Source organism: Meleagris gallopavo, chromosome 3, assembly GCF_905368555.1.
Source record: "Meleagris gallopavo chromosome 3, MGAL_WU_HG_1.1, whole genome shotgun sequence".
Classification (NCBI taxonomy): domain Eukaryota; kingdom Metazoa; phylum Chordata; class Aves; order Galliformes; family Phasianidae; genus Meleagris; species Meleagris gallopavo.
The window spans coordinates 14,128,556-14,142,543 of record NC_139406.1 but is presented as its reverse complement, the minus strand read 5'-3'; the positions used below and the strand labels follow the sequence as shown (position 1 = coordinate 14,142,543).

Here is a 13,988-nt window from a genome sequence, read left to right as displayed (position 1 = left end):
TTGAGCAAATTCTGCCTTTGGCCAAAGTACACACGCTTAATGACTGCCACATAGTAAGTTCTCTTCAGTCTTTGGGCAAAGGAATCGGAAATGAGATTTCAAGAGCTGAGACCAGACCAAGGTAGGAAGCTGAGTTCCGATGGCTGCTTAATAGGCACATATCATTATTGCCAGTATTTCTGCTGTGTCAGTTGGACTTGGAGGACACACTTAAAACTAATACAGTCTGTATTCCAATATTTGCTTTGATCTATTTTCATGTTCTTCTCTGTGGGGATCTCTGAAACGCCTCTCAGGTCTCACTCCTGAGTCAGCATATAAGCAATTAAACAATTGCGAAACCATCTGGCAACAGTTACTTGAAAATAATTATTAGTTTTCTTGACTGGAGGTATTGAGTCGAATTAATATCTCAAGGAATTTTTGGATGCATCTTGCATGCTCCCTAAGTACTGCGTTCTTTGGTTAACAAATGGCCTTGTAGATCTGCCTATGAAGCCAAGAGTCCTGCAAGCTGAATCCCAGTTTATTTGTTTCAGCAGAAGGAAGGATAGGAAGTGGAAATTAATTCTGGGCCAACTTGTATTTGGACTGGATATTCAGTCACTTTAAAAGTGAAGCCAAATACAATGCAGAAGGGCAGTCTTTGACCCAACGAAAATACAGCCATTTGTCCATCCACGCCTACGCATGGCTGAAGTTAGATAGTCCCCTCCAGTCTCACCAATGTTCTAATTAAAAATAATATGCAGGGCTTACATTCAATTTAGGCTTGTAGAATTTTAGGCCAAAAGGAACTAGATCATATAGTGTAGCCTGTAAGTCACAGGCTGTTAAATTTTATTCAGTTGCCCTGTTGAGCTCAATAATTTTTATTTGACTAAAACAGTTTGTGCTTTGGCTTCCAGTAAGGCAAGCAATCTTTGAATGATAAAGAGGCAGAAAACTATTATTTTTGTTCATATGGCTAAATGCATATGTTGATATGTATATGTTCTGCTTTAGTATCTGAGAACTAGGTTTTAGTTGGGGGATACAATCCTGCAAGTAAATAGGTGTAACCATTATGCAGATGACAGGACTCACAACATGATTGGTATCTTGCCATGGAGAAGAGTAGGGGGAAGATGAAGGGAAGGAATGAACACAAACACAGGCCTAGTTCAGCTCTCCCTCTCGTACATGCACTCCTTTCAAGGTTTCCACTTAGGAAATAAACTTAGCAAGACCTGTTTTTCTGTTTTTTTTTTTTTTTTTTTTATGAATCCCCTAATTTGCAAAAATACCTCAGATATGTAATGTTTTCCAAACCACAGTTTAAAGGCTCACATAATTAACACAGTGATATAAATCACTGCAATTCTAGCTGGAAAAAAAGATGTGGCTAGTGTTAAAATGAGGTTCAAAACCAGCAAAGTGAATGAATGAATCACTCAGGCATTTGTTTACGTTGATTTGAATCTTTTTGTTATATTAATTTGAGCACAGGTCAATTAGTAAATTAACTAAAAACAAATTATAACTGCTGATATCTAAATTCAAAATACAGCCAACATCTTTTTGGCAAACTAATTGACTGCTCTTAAAAAAAGGTTAGAGAATAAAGACTTCACTTTTAACGGAAGTGGGATGTCTTATATTTTGTACCTTATACTTCAAATCTTTTTAGAAATTGAAGCATAATTTTCTGTTTCACTAATACCCCACCTAGGCTTTAGTAAGCACTACAAAGCATGCAGAGTGCTATGAATCAGTGCAGCTAAATAGCCACTGGGGAGCAGTCTAAAAGCTGCAGTTAAGCATACTGATCATAGTTTAGCTTTATACCAACATATTTTTAACTCATACTGTATTTCAATTGCTTGTATTTATGCATTTTCTGCTGGTCTGGCCAGCTATTGTTTTCTAGTTTCCTTCCTTACGTCTCAAATAGACTAAAATAGTCTCCAGAACTTCTGGAGGAAATTTTTTAGAGCTCCATCCAGTAAAAGCTTGATACAAAGCCATTTAGCTTAATGAAAGTCTTTCCACTGACTGAAGTAGTTTGCTTCCAACCTCATGGTTCACAGGCACACTGTTTAAATGACTACAGTGAAGCTTTTGTTGGTGAAATTACATATCTGTGTTATTTCTTTTTATTCAGTGTGCCAAGCAGTGTTTTAGTTACCATAATTTTTCTTGATTAATTTTCTGAACTTGAGAGGCAGTCTGCTTCAAAGCTCCGTGACAGCTCAGAATGGGTTAAAGATGGACTGCTATGTTTGGTATGGCGCTCTGGTGCCCAGTCTAGGGCTGCAATCCTTTCTTAAACCTGGGCAGGTGCTACAACCTGGGACAAGCCTGATTGTGTCAGTTGTGTTGAAGACTGAGACACCTAGAGAATGAATCTAGAGAAAGATACCAACCATCCTCTCCTATCATGAAAAAGGCAATATAGATATCCTAGGTATTTATAGGTAGAAATATAATTTGATTTTTAAATGAGGTTTTGCTTATCCTGGGTGAAGTTTGCACCAACCAGAAATTTGCCAGAATAAAAAACTGGTTAAAAAGTGGGTGAAAAGTCTTGCTTGGAAAAATGGGGACCTGCAAGTATATCTACATATCCCTTTTAGTAGAGATCCTATTCTGTTCCCTGTACACTTCTGACCATCCCATCTGACTCAGTGGGAAGTTTAATTGGATGTCAAGATTGGGCCTTTATTTGAAGAATAATGCAGACTAACAGTGAAAGTCCAACAGCTTAGAAATACAATAACAATTTGGTTAAAAGTTCCAGGAGTCTCCTATGGGCTTTGTCAGACCTCTGCGGTTTCTGTTTAAAACTACAGCAGATTTTTTCCAGTGAAGCATAGCAGCTGAATACGCTAGCCCCGTGTGCAGAGTGGGAGGTTTCTCACATTTCCACCTTGCAGTCAAAAAGTTTTCTGGCAGCGAGAAGTGCTAATTTAACAAATTTCTTTCCAGTGCCTTTTTGCCAGCAGGCAACCAGAAACATCCCCAGGTATTCAAAGCAGAGGTGATGTTGGGAATGGAAAAAGGCAAACTTTATCCCAAGTAGCTTGAGGCCACTCCGGAAACTTTGTCCTGGGAGTCCCTGCTGGATTCTGCACAAAGTCAGTACATGGCCTGATACAAGTATGTGTTTAAATGTCCTTTCAGTTGCCGTTACAGAGGAAAAAAAATTGGTACCATTTTGGGTGAAACTCCTAAATGCGTGACACAAAAAGCCCACATTGGTTAATCCATGTTCTCCTGTATATGTTTCCTTTTTGTTCTTTTTGATCTCCCAATGGCTAACACAGTGCTCATCCGAGAGTGGTGACAGAAGCTTTCTGTGAGTCTAATTAAATGTCTTTCCCTGATTGACTCAGTGCTTTTAATACCCTAATTTAAAAGGCAGGGTGTGATTGCAAAAGCATACCCTTCTACCCAAGTCATAGGGATTTTGGTACAGACTGACCACTGTTGCTCGCTTGCCCAGAAGAGACAGCTCTTCAGAGACTTTCTTAAAGGAAAGGAAAACAGGGTGGATCATGAACAGGGTGGGATTCAAAGAGATTAACAATCAGAATTAAGCAGATTCTTCCGCTAACCATTTGGCTTAGCCACCCCAATGGACAAGTTGATCCAGAAAGCAGAGACACTACCTCATAGTCTATAACCTATGAGTCAGAGAAGGCATTTGACAAAGATGATCAAGTAATTATAATCTCCAAAACTGTCAGACTTACTGGTAGGGTCAGTGGTGTGACAGTCTTAGCTGATGCTGTCACTTCCTCACACACGTGGGCCAATTGTGTCACCAAGGCTATAGTCAAACACTTCAGCATGATGGCTCAAGTGTTGCCAAACATCTTTCCTTGTAGCTAACTATGAAAAAATGTTCAGTAGTCATGTAGAGACTGTAATTAAAATACTGAAATTTTTGGATCAGATTCTTTGGTGGTCCTTTGCTGGTGGACAGCTTAATGTGGGCAATGAGCTGCAAGGAAAGGTGGCACAATTTCTCTTGCATTCACAGAGCTTATGGGAGCCTACAACAAAGAAAATGTATCAGAAAATGTGGTCTCTGGAGCCTACAGATGCTAGAAATGAGAGTATTGGAAATCTTCCTACTCATCTGCTTTACAAAACAAAAACCAACACAGCATCGTTTCTCATGGCCAAAGCCTTGAGATTATGAGCTAGTTAAAAACAGTAGCTGAAGTTGGCAATATATATTTGGGATTTTTCTTCCTAAGACTGTGGCTTATCAGTAATATTTCTGACATCAGCACATGGTTGTGCTTTAAAATACATTATGGGTCTATTATTTTGGGGAACTGCTCGGGAGTTTGCTCTTTTGGTCTTGTGGAAAACGAATAACAGACACTTGTACTTAGACAGGAAGGACCCCATACTGATCTCCAGAGGAGGTAGGCTAGCTTGGATTTGGTGCCATTGCAGAACATTGGATCACTGCTATGGAAAGAGATGGGTGAGAAAAAGCTGTGTGAAGCAGGGGCCTGGTTCTCTTTGCTTAGGAGCTCTGTTCAAGCAAAGGCATTCACCTTTGCCACCCTCCTTGAGCTACACCAGGCCAGGTGTGCCAGTGCCTGGCTATGTGTCTCATTGACACTGGCTCTGATTTGTGAACTTGAAATCTTGGCTTAATCTCAGTTTTGCCTCCTCACTACAGGCTTCTCTGGTGATCTGGACTTGGCCAATCCTGGTTGCCATCACAAGATTGAATAATGCTCTGCTCTTCATTATTAGGTGCAGTAGTATCACAGGCCTTGTCAATGAGACCACCACCTTGCCAGCCTGGCTGAACCCTAAGCGTCTTCCTGAAACAGACTGTCGTGTTTGTCCAGCTGTCAAATTTACTGATCCAACAAAAGCAATGGAGTCTCAAGCAATGCAGAAGTGGCAAAATGGGTGAGGCAAGACCAATTGTTGGGACTCTGCTCTCTATCTTCTCATTACAGCTCTGCTACGCATGCATAAATGCCTTTTCCCCAAAATAAAGAGTGTCCTCAAAGAACAGAATAAACCTCTGGCTGCAGTAGGAATATCTAGTGCTCTTTATGAGAGTTTGCCTGGCACTTGAAGTATTGTAGTCAAGATCTCACTCCTTTCAAAATATTGTAGATCTGGAAGCAATACTGAAGCATCAAGTATGATGTCACTTGTCCATGGTAAGCTCAGCTATAGCAGATGGCTTCTGCTGCAGAAGACTATCCTGGCCCTTCATTCCTGGACAGTTTCTTATGCTAACGGATCCCACTTTTTTCCTAGCTTTCCTTCCATATAATATTTTGTGGATTTCTGTTAATTTTTATGGCTCTCTGTTACACTCTCTATGACCAGCACCAAATACAGTGACCATGATGAGATGGTAACACCAAATAAATAATCAAGAATACCCAATGTGTTCACAGATTGCATACATGTATCTATGTTGTGCTTACTCATTTTAATAACAATGTGCTGTTAATGATTACATTACAAGCTTTAAACTCCTTTTGATAAAAATGATCCCTATCTTCTTTTTTTGAGCTTGGTAAGGTTCCCCATAATTGTAGTATTTTGCATTTGTCCCTGTTCGTTTCATTTTATTCCTTCCTTTACAGACCGTTCATTTATTTTATCAAGATCATCTCTGGCAGTCTTTGATTTCTCATCAAACTTATTTGCACTCTTCCTCAGCTTCATGGAGATCTCAGTTCCACTCTCTAAATTGTTTAGAAAACACCATCTTGTATAGGTCAGGCATACTATGGACTCTGGACTCGACAATATTTGTCCTCCTATTTTGACAGTGAATTAATGTCATCTGCTGTATCAGTATGATTTTCCAGTTGATTTTGCACACATTTGATATTTGATTCTTTCAAACCTGCTTTCCTTGCTTTGCTCTTTCAAAGAGTCATTGTCAACAGCGTTGAGAACACATGGATTATAGGTGTGGTACTAAAAAGCAAACAAGACTTTATATCTATTGAGAGAACATAACGTACAACAATTACTGGTTTTCCTTCAATCCGCAGGTCCACTCAATAGCTAAAAAGAGAAATTAAATTGACAAATCCATAGATTGATTCAAAAATCCAGGTGTGCTTTTTTCCCTTCCTTTGCAATCCTTGTAAATTGTCACAAATAGTCACTTTTGGCTATTTCTCCATAACTCCAAACAACTGAGTTAAATTGGCTAGTCAATAATTATTTGGCCTTCTTTTCAAGGTATGTCATATTTGCTTTTATCTGCTTTTGAGTACCTCACCCAAAAATCACATATTCTGTAAGACCACCATCAGTGGTTACAGGAGTACATCACCCAGTTCCTGAAGTATTCCAGGATGAAAGTTAGTTCTTTGGAATCAACAAATAAGAAAATGCAAAGCCAAGCAAAGTGCTCTCTAACCTATCTTTTCTCTGTCTGAGGGACAGATTATTTCCTTTGCTATTGATTTTAATTGTAGAAACCACTTTTTAGGGAATATTGATTAAAAAAAAAAAAAAAGAAAAGCATTATGTATATTACCTCCCAGTGTCATCTATTAGTAGGCTTCCCCTTCTGTTTATAAGTTCACTAAGCTTGCTTTTCCTATTACTGATGCATTGTTAGAATAATTTCAGTAGCCAAGGTTTCTAGGAATAGCATGTAATTTTGTGCCTTGGCCTTCCTGATGTTGTATCTGTGTGCTGTTGAAAATCTGTCTTTAGTACTCCATTATATTTCCTGCTTCCTGTATAATTTTCTCTAATGTATGGGATCAAAATGACCTAACCAATCTGATTGCTTACTCCCTGCTTATCTTCTGCAACTGGAAACTTTGCACTTGCATCTTTAATACCATTTCTTTAAAGTTATGTGATTTCTTTCAATTTCCCCTTTTACCTTGGATCAGTCTTCCAGGAAATCTTACCTAATGACCCTCTGGATAACTTAAATCTGCCCTCCTGAAATCCTGTTGCTTTTACTGCAGTGTTGCCTCTTTCCATACGAAGAAAATGTGAATTCTGTCATTTCCCCATCACTGACACCCGAGATACTCTTTGACCGGCCCCATGCTGTGCCTCTGTTTGTTGGTTTGGATCCAGCACTCCTCTGTGGCAAACCAAAAGAAAGGCTGCAGGGGTCTGACTCTGTCAGCACCTAGCAAACAGTTAATGCATTGTAATAGGGGTAATAAAGGAGTAATTTTATGTATCGTTCTTCTGGTTTTGGTCACAACTACTCACAGAATGCTTTATCCCAGGCACACAAGCCTGTGAGAGTGCTTTTACTCGCTTGAAATATGCATGTTAAAAATAACAGCATTAATTCTTACCTTACCACTTCACCACAAATAAATGTAAAGGAATATATAAAGAGTGTGAATAGCATATATCTAGCCAAATACATGTGTTGTTACAAAAAACTTAGTTTCAGCAATGTTAAGAGTCCCCTCTGGTCCATATCTTGGGTTTCTCTTATACCCTGCTACTGACTTGTTCTCTGACTGCAGAGACAACTTGTAAAAGCAACCACTGACATTTTGACCAATCTTCTAAGAGAATAATCCAGACCAGGGGACAGTGATTATATAATTTCCCTACCTGATTTTTTACAACCTGCTTCTTACTCTGCTCCTGTTATGGCACTGAGTTCAGTGACAAGGCACACTCACTTAACTGCCTCATTGCAGTTAATTCTTTGAATAGTTAATGCCTGCTTTATGTGAATTTTCTTAACAGACACCACACCACTCTATGGCTGCATTGTTCTTTTCCCAAGGTGGTCTTTTTTATAGTGTGAGAAGTACAACATTATTGTTTTCTTTCCTGATTAGAAGCCTTTTGGACAAGATTTATGCAGGGATTTGTGTGTATATTGGCCTATATTTGTGTAAGGCGAGGAGAAAGAAGAGAATCCCTGTAACCGTGTTTCACTGGCTTTCCAGAGAAACGGTTTATGATGTCCTCGTTCTGAGTAGATTATTTGAAGTAGCCTTAACAGGAATCAAAAGCATGTGTAAACCCTCGTTTGTTCAAATTTACTCCCCGTAAGGCCTTATCTCCAAGCATTGTCTCCAAGGCTCACGACCAAGGAAGATCTCCCAAGTCCTCATGTTTCTGCTCTGCCTGCCATTGCTCAGAGCACTGAGAACACAGGTCACTACACGTGCCCTCAGATATTCAAGTCAACTGTTCAAAAAATAAATATGGAAACCAACTTCCCTTAACTTCCCACTCTTCATTTCTTTTTACTTCAAATGCCTTTCTTTCCCCTGTGACTTGCTACTCTATAACACCTGCACCTCCTTTTATATTGTGCTGGATCTCTCCTGGACTCTCTACCATCTCATCTTTCACACTCCTTTCCAGATCTCCCCAGATTTGTGTAGCACACTATTGTTTTCCACTCTTAAATTAAAATAGCAAAGTAGAAAAAGAGAAGCAAACCCTTAGCGTATTACTTTCTTCTAGGCCTACTACAGCTCCCTTAGTTGCTAGTATAAACTAAAAGCTCCTCAAGAAGAAAAGAGCTCTTGCATGTATTACTTTGTCCACTGCTGGCTCCCTGAACTGTCCCCAGTGGGATATGAACAACACCTCGATGTCACTTCACTGCCACGGACAGGATCCAAAGTATTTGTTAACAGTAGGGAGGCAACTGAAATTGAAGATAAGCAAAGAACCAGAGCTCTTGCTTGAGTACATCATTGACAGAGTTCACAGACGTAGAAGTTGCTTAAACTGTCTGAAGTAGGTCATTCAGAAGAGCCTCAGAAAGAGGCAAGTTACCAGTTTTTCTCTCTGCTACAGAGTGATACAGAGGATGAGAACTACACTTAGTCCACCAGCAATTTTTAACTCCTGTACGGAGCAGGATATACTAATAACATGTCAACTTTCATCACAGCAAAATATGCCTAAGCAATGCAGAGAAGGCATGTCTATTATGAATGGCACTACTAATGAAATAGTACTACTAATGAAATAGGGATGCTATTGTTCCACTGTGAGAAGAAAGATTGTTTTAAATTGTCAGTTTCTTCTTCTGGAGGTAAAGCAAGATTACTTCATCTCTGTAAGTATTAACAATGGGTTCATATGAGATTCTGAAGCCTCAAATAACTACCTTTTCAAATCCCAGTCAGCAATATGGCCAAAACCCCATACAAACACTGAGGTCCTCAGGATTGCAGTGCTGGCGGTATTCAAGCAGTTTGTGTATGTTCTCCTTCCTTTTCCCTTTTCCTTAGTGCTTAATATGGTAGTTTTTTTGCAATCTAATATACTTCAGCCTTTTCCTCCTATTATTCCTTCCTTCCTTATTCTCGGCAAGATTTATTTTCTCTTTACTTTTCCCTGTTTCCTTTTTGCTCATTTCCATTATTCCCTAGTTTGGCCAGTTTGGCATCAATCAGCAGTGCTCTCCATTCCTCTTTTCACATGATATATATTTTTATCCACCACCAAAAAGCAAATTTCACCGCATCTGTTCTATACCTCTTTCTCACCAGTTCCAGGGGTGGCAGCGTTCACATTAATACAATACAGGCTGTGGCACACGGTATTCATTTTTTGTTGCTTCAGGTCTTGTCAGTTTACTCACTCGTCTTGAAACTTTTACTGGTTGCAAGCTTCTTCTTCTCTTACAGGGATTCAAGGGGGCTGAGGGTGCATGTGTGTGTCTATCTGCTGTCTCCTCTTCAGTGAAGGCTTTGCCAATTTTAGCAGCCAGAGTCGGGTCTACACAGACACATGAAAAAGTGATTATGGTGTCGGCAGACATAGCTTTAAGTTAGGTAGCACACGTAATGGTACAGGTGCTGGAGGCAGCAAGAAAGGAATAAGTGCAGGCTAGCGCCCAGAGTACATATTAACCCCCAAATCCCTGGGGTAGTCCAGTTTTCAGCCTATCCTAAAAAACATTGCAGTCTGTCATGAACTGCTGTCAACACCAGAGCAACTTAGGTAAAACCTAGTACCTGTGCCACAATCAAGCCTTCAGTCTCATCTGTAAATGTACCTTGGAAGACTTTGGTGACAGAACAGTCTTTGTGCATTTAACCTGGAATGTGCTCCAGTGCATGCCAGGGGCAGATTTAGAAGGATTATGGTAGCTGGCTAACAGTATCTGTAACTACCAGTGCCAGACTTATAAATGGAACAGAAATTTAAACAGGTTCAAGACTTTTTTTTTGCTTCAGTCAGCTGGAACCTGAACTAGGCTACATCCTGTCTGGCTTCATCTGCCTGTTTCTAGTATTAGTATTGACTAAAAATACCAGTATAAACCCTGCAAAAGTGATCTCGGCACATCTGACTGAGATGCTCTCCTTATAAATGTAACGCAAATTGGCATATTTCATCCTGAATCTCCTCACTCCGTGAGGAGTACAAGTGCTGGGTAGAAAGACAGTTGCTCTAAGAAGAGGAAGAGCCCAGGGTACCTGTCACCTAAGAGTACACACATGGGTCAAGGTAATCTTTCAACCAATGTAATTGATTAATCACCTGAGTTCTGAAAGGTGTGAGCAGGCTCCCTCCTTTGGTGGAGTGCTTTGGAGATTAAGTCAAGAAAAATGCCACATTTGAAAAACAGGTCTTGTGGGTTCTTGGACAAACAGGGGTAGACAAAATTCTGTTTGGAGAGTGACCAAAAAAAGCCTCTTAAATGCACATGAAAGCTGAGCGATGGGAGCTCCTGACCTAGCCCAGCTTCAGGCCCTGCACTGTCAGCACCTCTCACTGATTTGTTGAAAAGCATACAGAAAGCATACAGAAAGAAGACCAACTTTGCTTTAGAGTACATTTAACAGACTGCCAACAAAAACTAAAAATGATGAACTTTTCTTGCCGTGAAAAGGACATTTTTGAATGTAGTTCATGCTCTGCTTTACAAAGCTCTGATCTAAGAGGAGAGGGAATTAACTATTTAAAACAGAAAACTTGCTCCTAACTTTGTCCATTGTCAAATCCTGAATTGAAAAATAAAAACAAGTTTTGTGCCTTACTTCTAGCATAAGGAGTTATATAGCTCTTGGGATTTTGTGTCTTTTTATGTATTCAGTGTCATCTTAAAGCTAAGAGGGCATAATTTGTACTATTTGTAGTGTTTCTTGTCTTTCAAATTTGTAATTACATACCCATATTCAGGAATTATTAGTGGAATGAAATCAGTTTGAAGAAGTAGAAGACAATGTTGCCAACTTTATAAAACTGCCTATGTCTGGGAAAATTCTTGTTCTGCACAGAGATTAGGACCCCTGAGACCAGCTAACATAGTGAGTATAAAAGACATTCTGATTTTTGGTTTATTGCAGAATTCTCTCCGTAGCTTTGATAATATTTTCCTTTAGTCTTTTCTCTTTCTTAATTGCAGAATCATGGAATCATTATGGTTGGAAAAGACCTCTAAGATATCTAGTCTAGAGTCCAACCCATTCCCACCATGCCCACTAACCATGTCCCTCAGTGCCATATGCACGTGTTCCTTGAACACCTCTGGTGACGGTGATTCCACCACTCCCCTGGGCAGCGTGTGCGATGGCCTCACCACTCTTTCTGAGAAGTTTTTTTCTTCGTATCCAATCTGAACCCCCCCTTATGCAGCCTAAGGGCATTACCTTTCATCCTATCACAGTTACATAGGAGAAGAGGCCAACGCTACCTCGGTACAACCTCCCTTCAGGCAGTTGTAGAGAGTGATAAGGTCTCCCCTGTGCCTCCTCTTCTCTGGTCTAAATAATTGCAGTTCCCTCAGCTGCTCCCCATAACACTTGCTCCAGACCTCTCACCACCTTCATTGCCCTTCTTTGGACATGCTCCACAGCCTCAATGTCTTTCCTCTAGTGAGGGGCCCAAAACTGAACACAGTACTCGAGGTGCGGTCTCACCACACCTGAGTAAAGTAGACGACCACCTCCCTGCTCCAGCTGGCAATGCTATTTTTGATGCAAGCCAGGATGCCATGGGCCTTCTTGGCTACCTGATGGCTTATGTTCAGCTGAGCGTTAACCAACACCCTCAGATCCTATTTCTCCACACAGTCTTGCCAGCTTGCCAGCCACTATTCCCTAAGCCTGTAGATTGATGCTGATCCTATTTCACAAAGACATATTCTGACATACTTAAGTCTCATCCGGTCTGAACATCACTTGAAGCAGCAAGCTCCTGCTGCACTTTCTGCTCTTACACAGAGCTGGAGGCAGCCAACTCTCCTTATCAGATACACGCAGGCAAGAACAGCAGCAAATGCATCAGATGGCTGAAGTGAAGGGTTTCTAATGACAAGCCCTGCTGCTACAGTAATGGTGTTACTGTTGAGTTGCTAAAAATGTCATTCTCAATTCCAAGAATAGCAAAGACACAATAAACATGGTATGTGTTATCACTGATTTTTGTGTAGCCCTGTGTGGAGCCAGGAGTTGAACTCGATCCTTGTGGGTTCCTTCCAACTCAAGATATTCTGTAACTCTATATTAGATCTGAAAAATAATTTTAAATGGTTAGCTCTCGCTTCACCCCAAAAGGCTTTGGAAGCAACGTTCTGAAACGATACCATGCAGCTGAGTAACCAGACAGGGCAACGCAAGCTAGTGCAGTGACTGCAATCCTCCTACATCATCACTGGAGACTGTAACAGCAAGATTTAAACTGGGAGCGTGTGGGGATAGTGTGCAGATAAGCCTTAAGGATTGCAGAGCAGAATTCAAGCTGAAAGGCATGATACTGCCACACTCTTGCTCATCTTCTGATTAATATATCTTATGGGCTTTCAAGGACACTGAGTAATTGCTGGCCATGCCCTGCAATGAGCTATAATAGAAGAGTAAAATAATAACACCACAGTTTGGATACGTAAAGATCCTGCAATGCAATCATATAATAAGGAAACCCTGGGTTGACAGACTTTGGGGATTCATATAGAAACACAGCCAGGCCTCTTTTTTATCTTGTTTGTTAGTTTTTAGATACAAAAAATTAATGCATCAATAAAAGAGGGCACTTATTCAGTATTTCACCGGCGGACCGCTCGGTCAAGCCGCGCTCCTCAGGAGGGAAGCGGATGGGAAAAGCAATGCAAGGCTTAAATCGCTGCCCGCCAGCTCCTCCGCGCCGCAGGGGTCGCTGTTTCGCCAGCGCACGAGGGCGGGGCCGCGGCGCGCTCGTCGCTCTCACGTGGCACCGCCCCCTGGCGACACGCGGTCAGGAAGTCGGAGGCTCCTCTTCTCCGCGGCGGCAGCTATGCAAGCCACGCCCCTTCAACCGCTCCTAACCAATCGTCGCACTCGCCTTTAGCCGCGGCGCGCCGGCGTCTCCTATCCCTTTAAGGAAGCGCCGAGGCTCCCGATTGGCTGCAGAGCGGAGCCGGGCGGGGCGAGGCGAGGGGAGGGGTGGGAAAAAACGGGGCGCGCGCCCGCAGTACCCCCCGTTAGTGTGCGCGCGGGCGGGGGCCGGGCCGGCGGCGGCGCTGGGGCCGCACCTGCGGCCGCCTCGGGGCGGGACGGCTGCGCCGGGAGCGGCGGGCGGGGCGATGCCCCCGGGGCAGAGGTAGCCGCCGGGTGCCGGCAACCCATGTGCGAGCCGCGCTCGGGGCGGCGGCCGTCCTCATCTCGGTGCCCGCCCCCGGCGCCCTGGCCCTGCCCTCGGGCGGCGGCGGTCGCGCCTCCGCCCCGAGCTACCTCTGCACCTGGGCCGCCGCCTTCACCGCCGGCAGCGTGGCGCAGCCAGCGGCGGGAGCGTGTGCCGGAGCCGCGGCCCCGGGAGACGAGGACGGCGGCGGGGAGATGGGCGACAAGAAGGTGGCTCTCATCACCGGCATCACCGGGCAGGTAGGGAGCGGGCTTAGGGGGGCCGAGCCCTACCGGCACCCGGCGGAGCGTGCGGGACCGGGGGTGCGGCCCCGAGGGCTCCCGCGGGCTGCAGCCCCAGCCGTGAACGTGCGGCGTGTGGCGCCGGGGCCCGGCGGTCTCGCGAAGAGCCCCGCGAGGTGCCCGGAGCGCGTTGCG

At 42.8% G+C, this 13,988-nt stretch overlaps 1 protein-coding gene and 1 long non-coding RNA gene across 4 annotated transcripts in view; both read left to right on the top strand.

Moving 5' to 3' along the window:
- Positions 1-10,952, top strand: part of LOC116216428 (uncharacterized) — a 60,378-nt gene extending 49,426 nt beyond the window's left edge. For both annotated transcript variants that reach the window (XR_014882317.1, XR_004159147.2), the window contains one exon: positions 4,759-10,952. This is a non-coding gene — a long non-coding RNA (uncharacterized LOC116216428). The remainder of the gene's footprint in view (positions 1-4,758) is intronic.
- Positions 10,953-13,358: 2,406 nt separating this feature from the next.
- Positions 13,359-13,988, top strand: part of GMDS (GDP-mannose 4,6-dehydratase) — a 393,306-nt gene continuing 392,676 nt past the window's right edge. The window contains exon 1 of one of the 2 annotated variants that reach the window (XM_085220296.1): positions 13,359-13,811. In XM_085220296.1, the coding sequence (XP_085076422.1) occupies positions 13,767-13,811 (45 nt within the window). In that variant the 5' untranslated portion in view covers positions 13,359-13,766. The remainder of the gene's footprint in view (positions 13,812-13,988) is intronic. The other variant, XM_085220298.1, reaches the window with a different exon arrangement.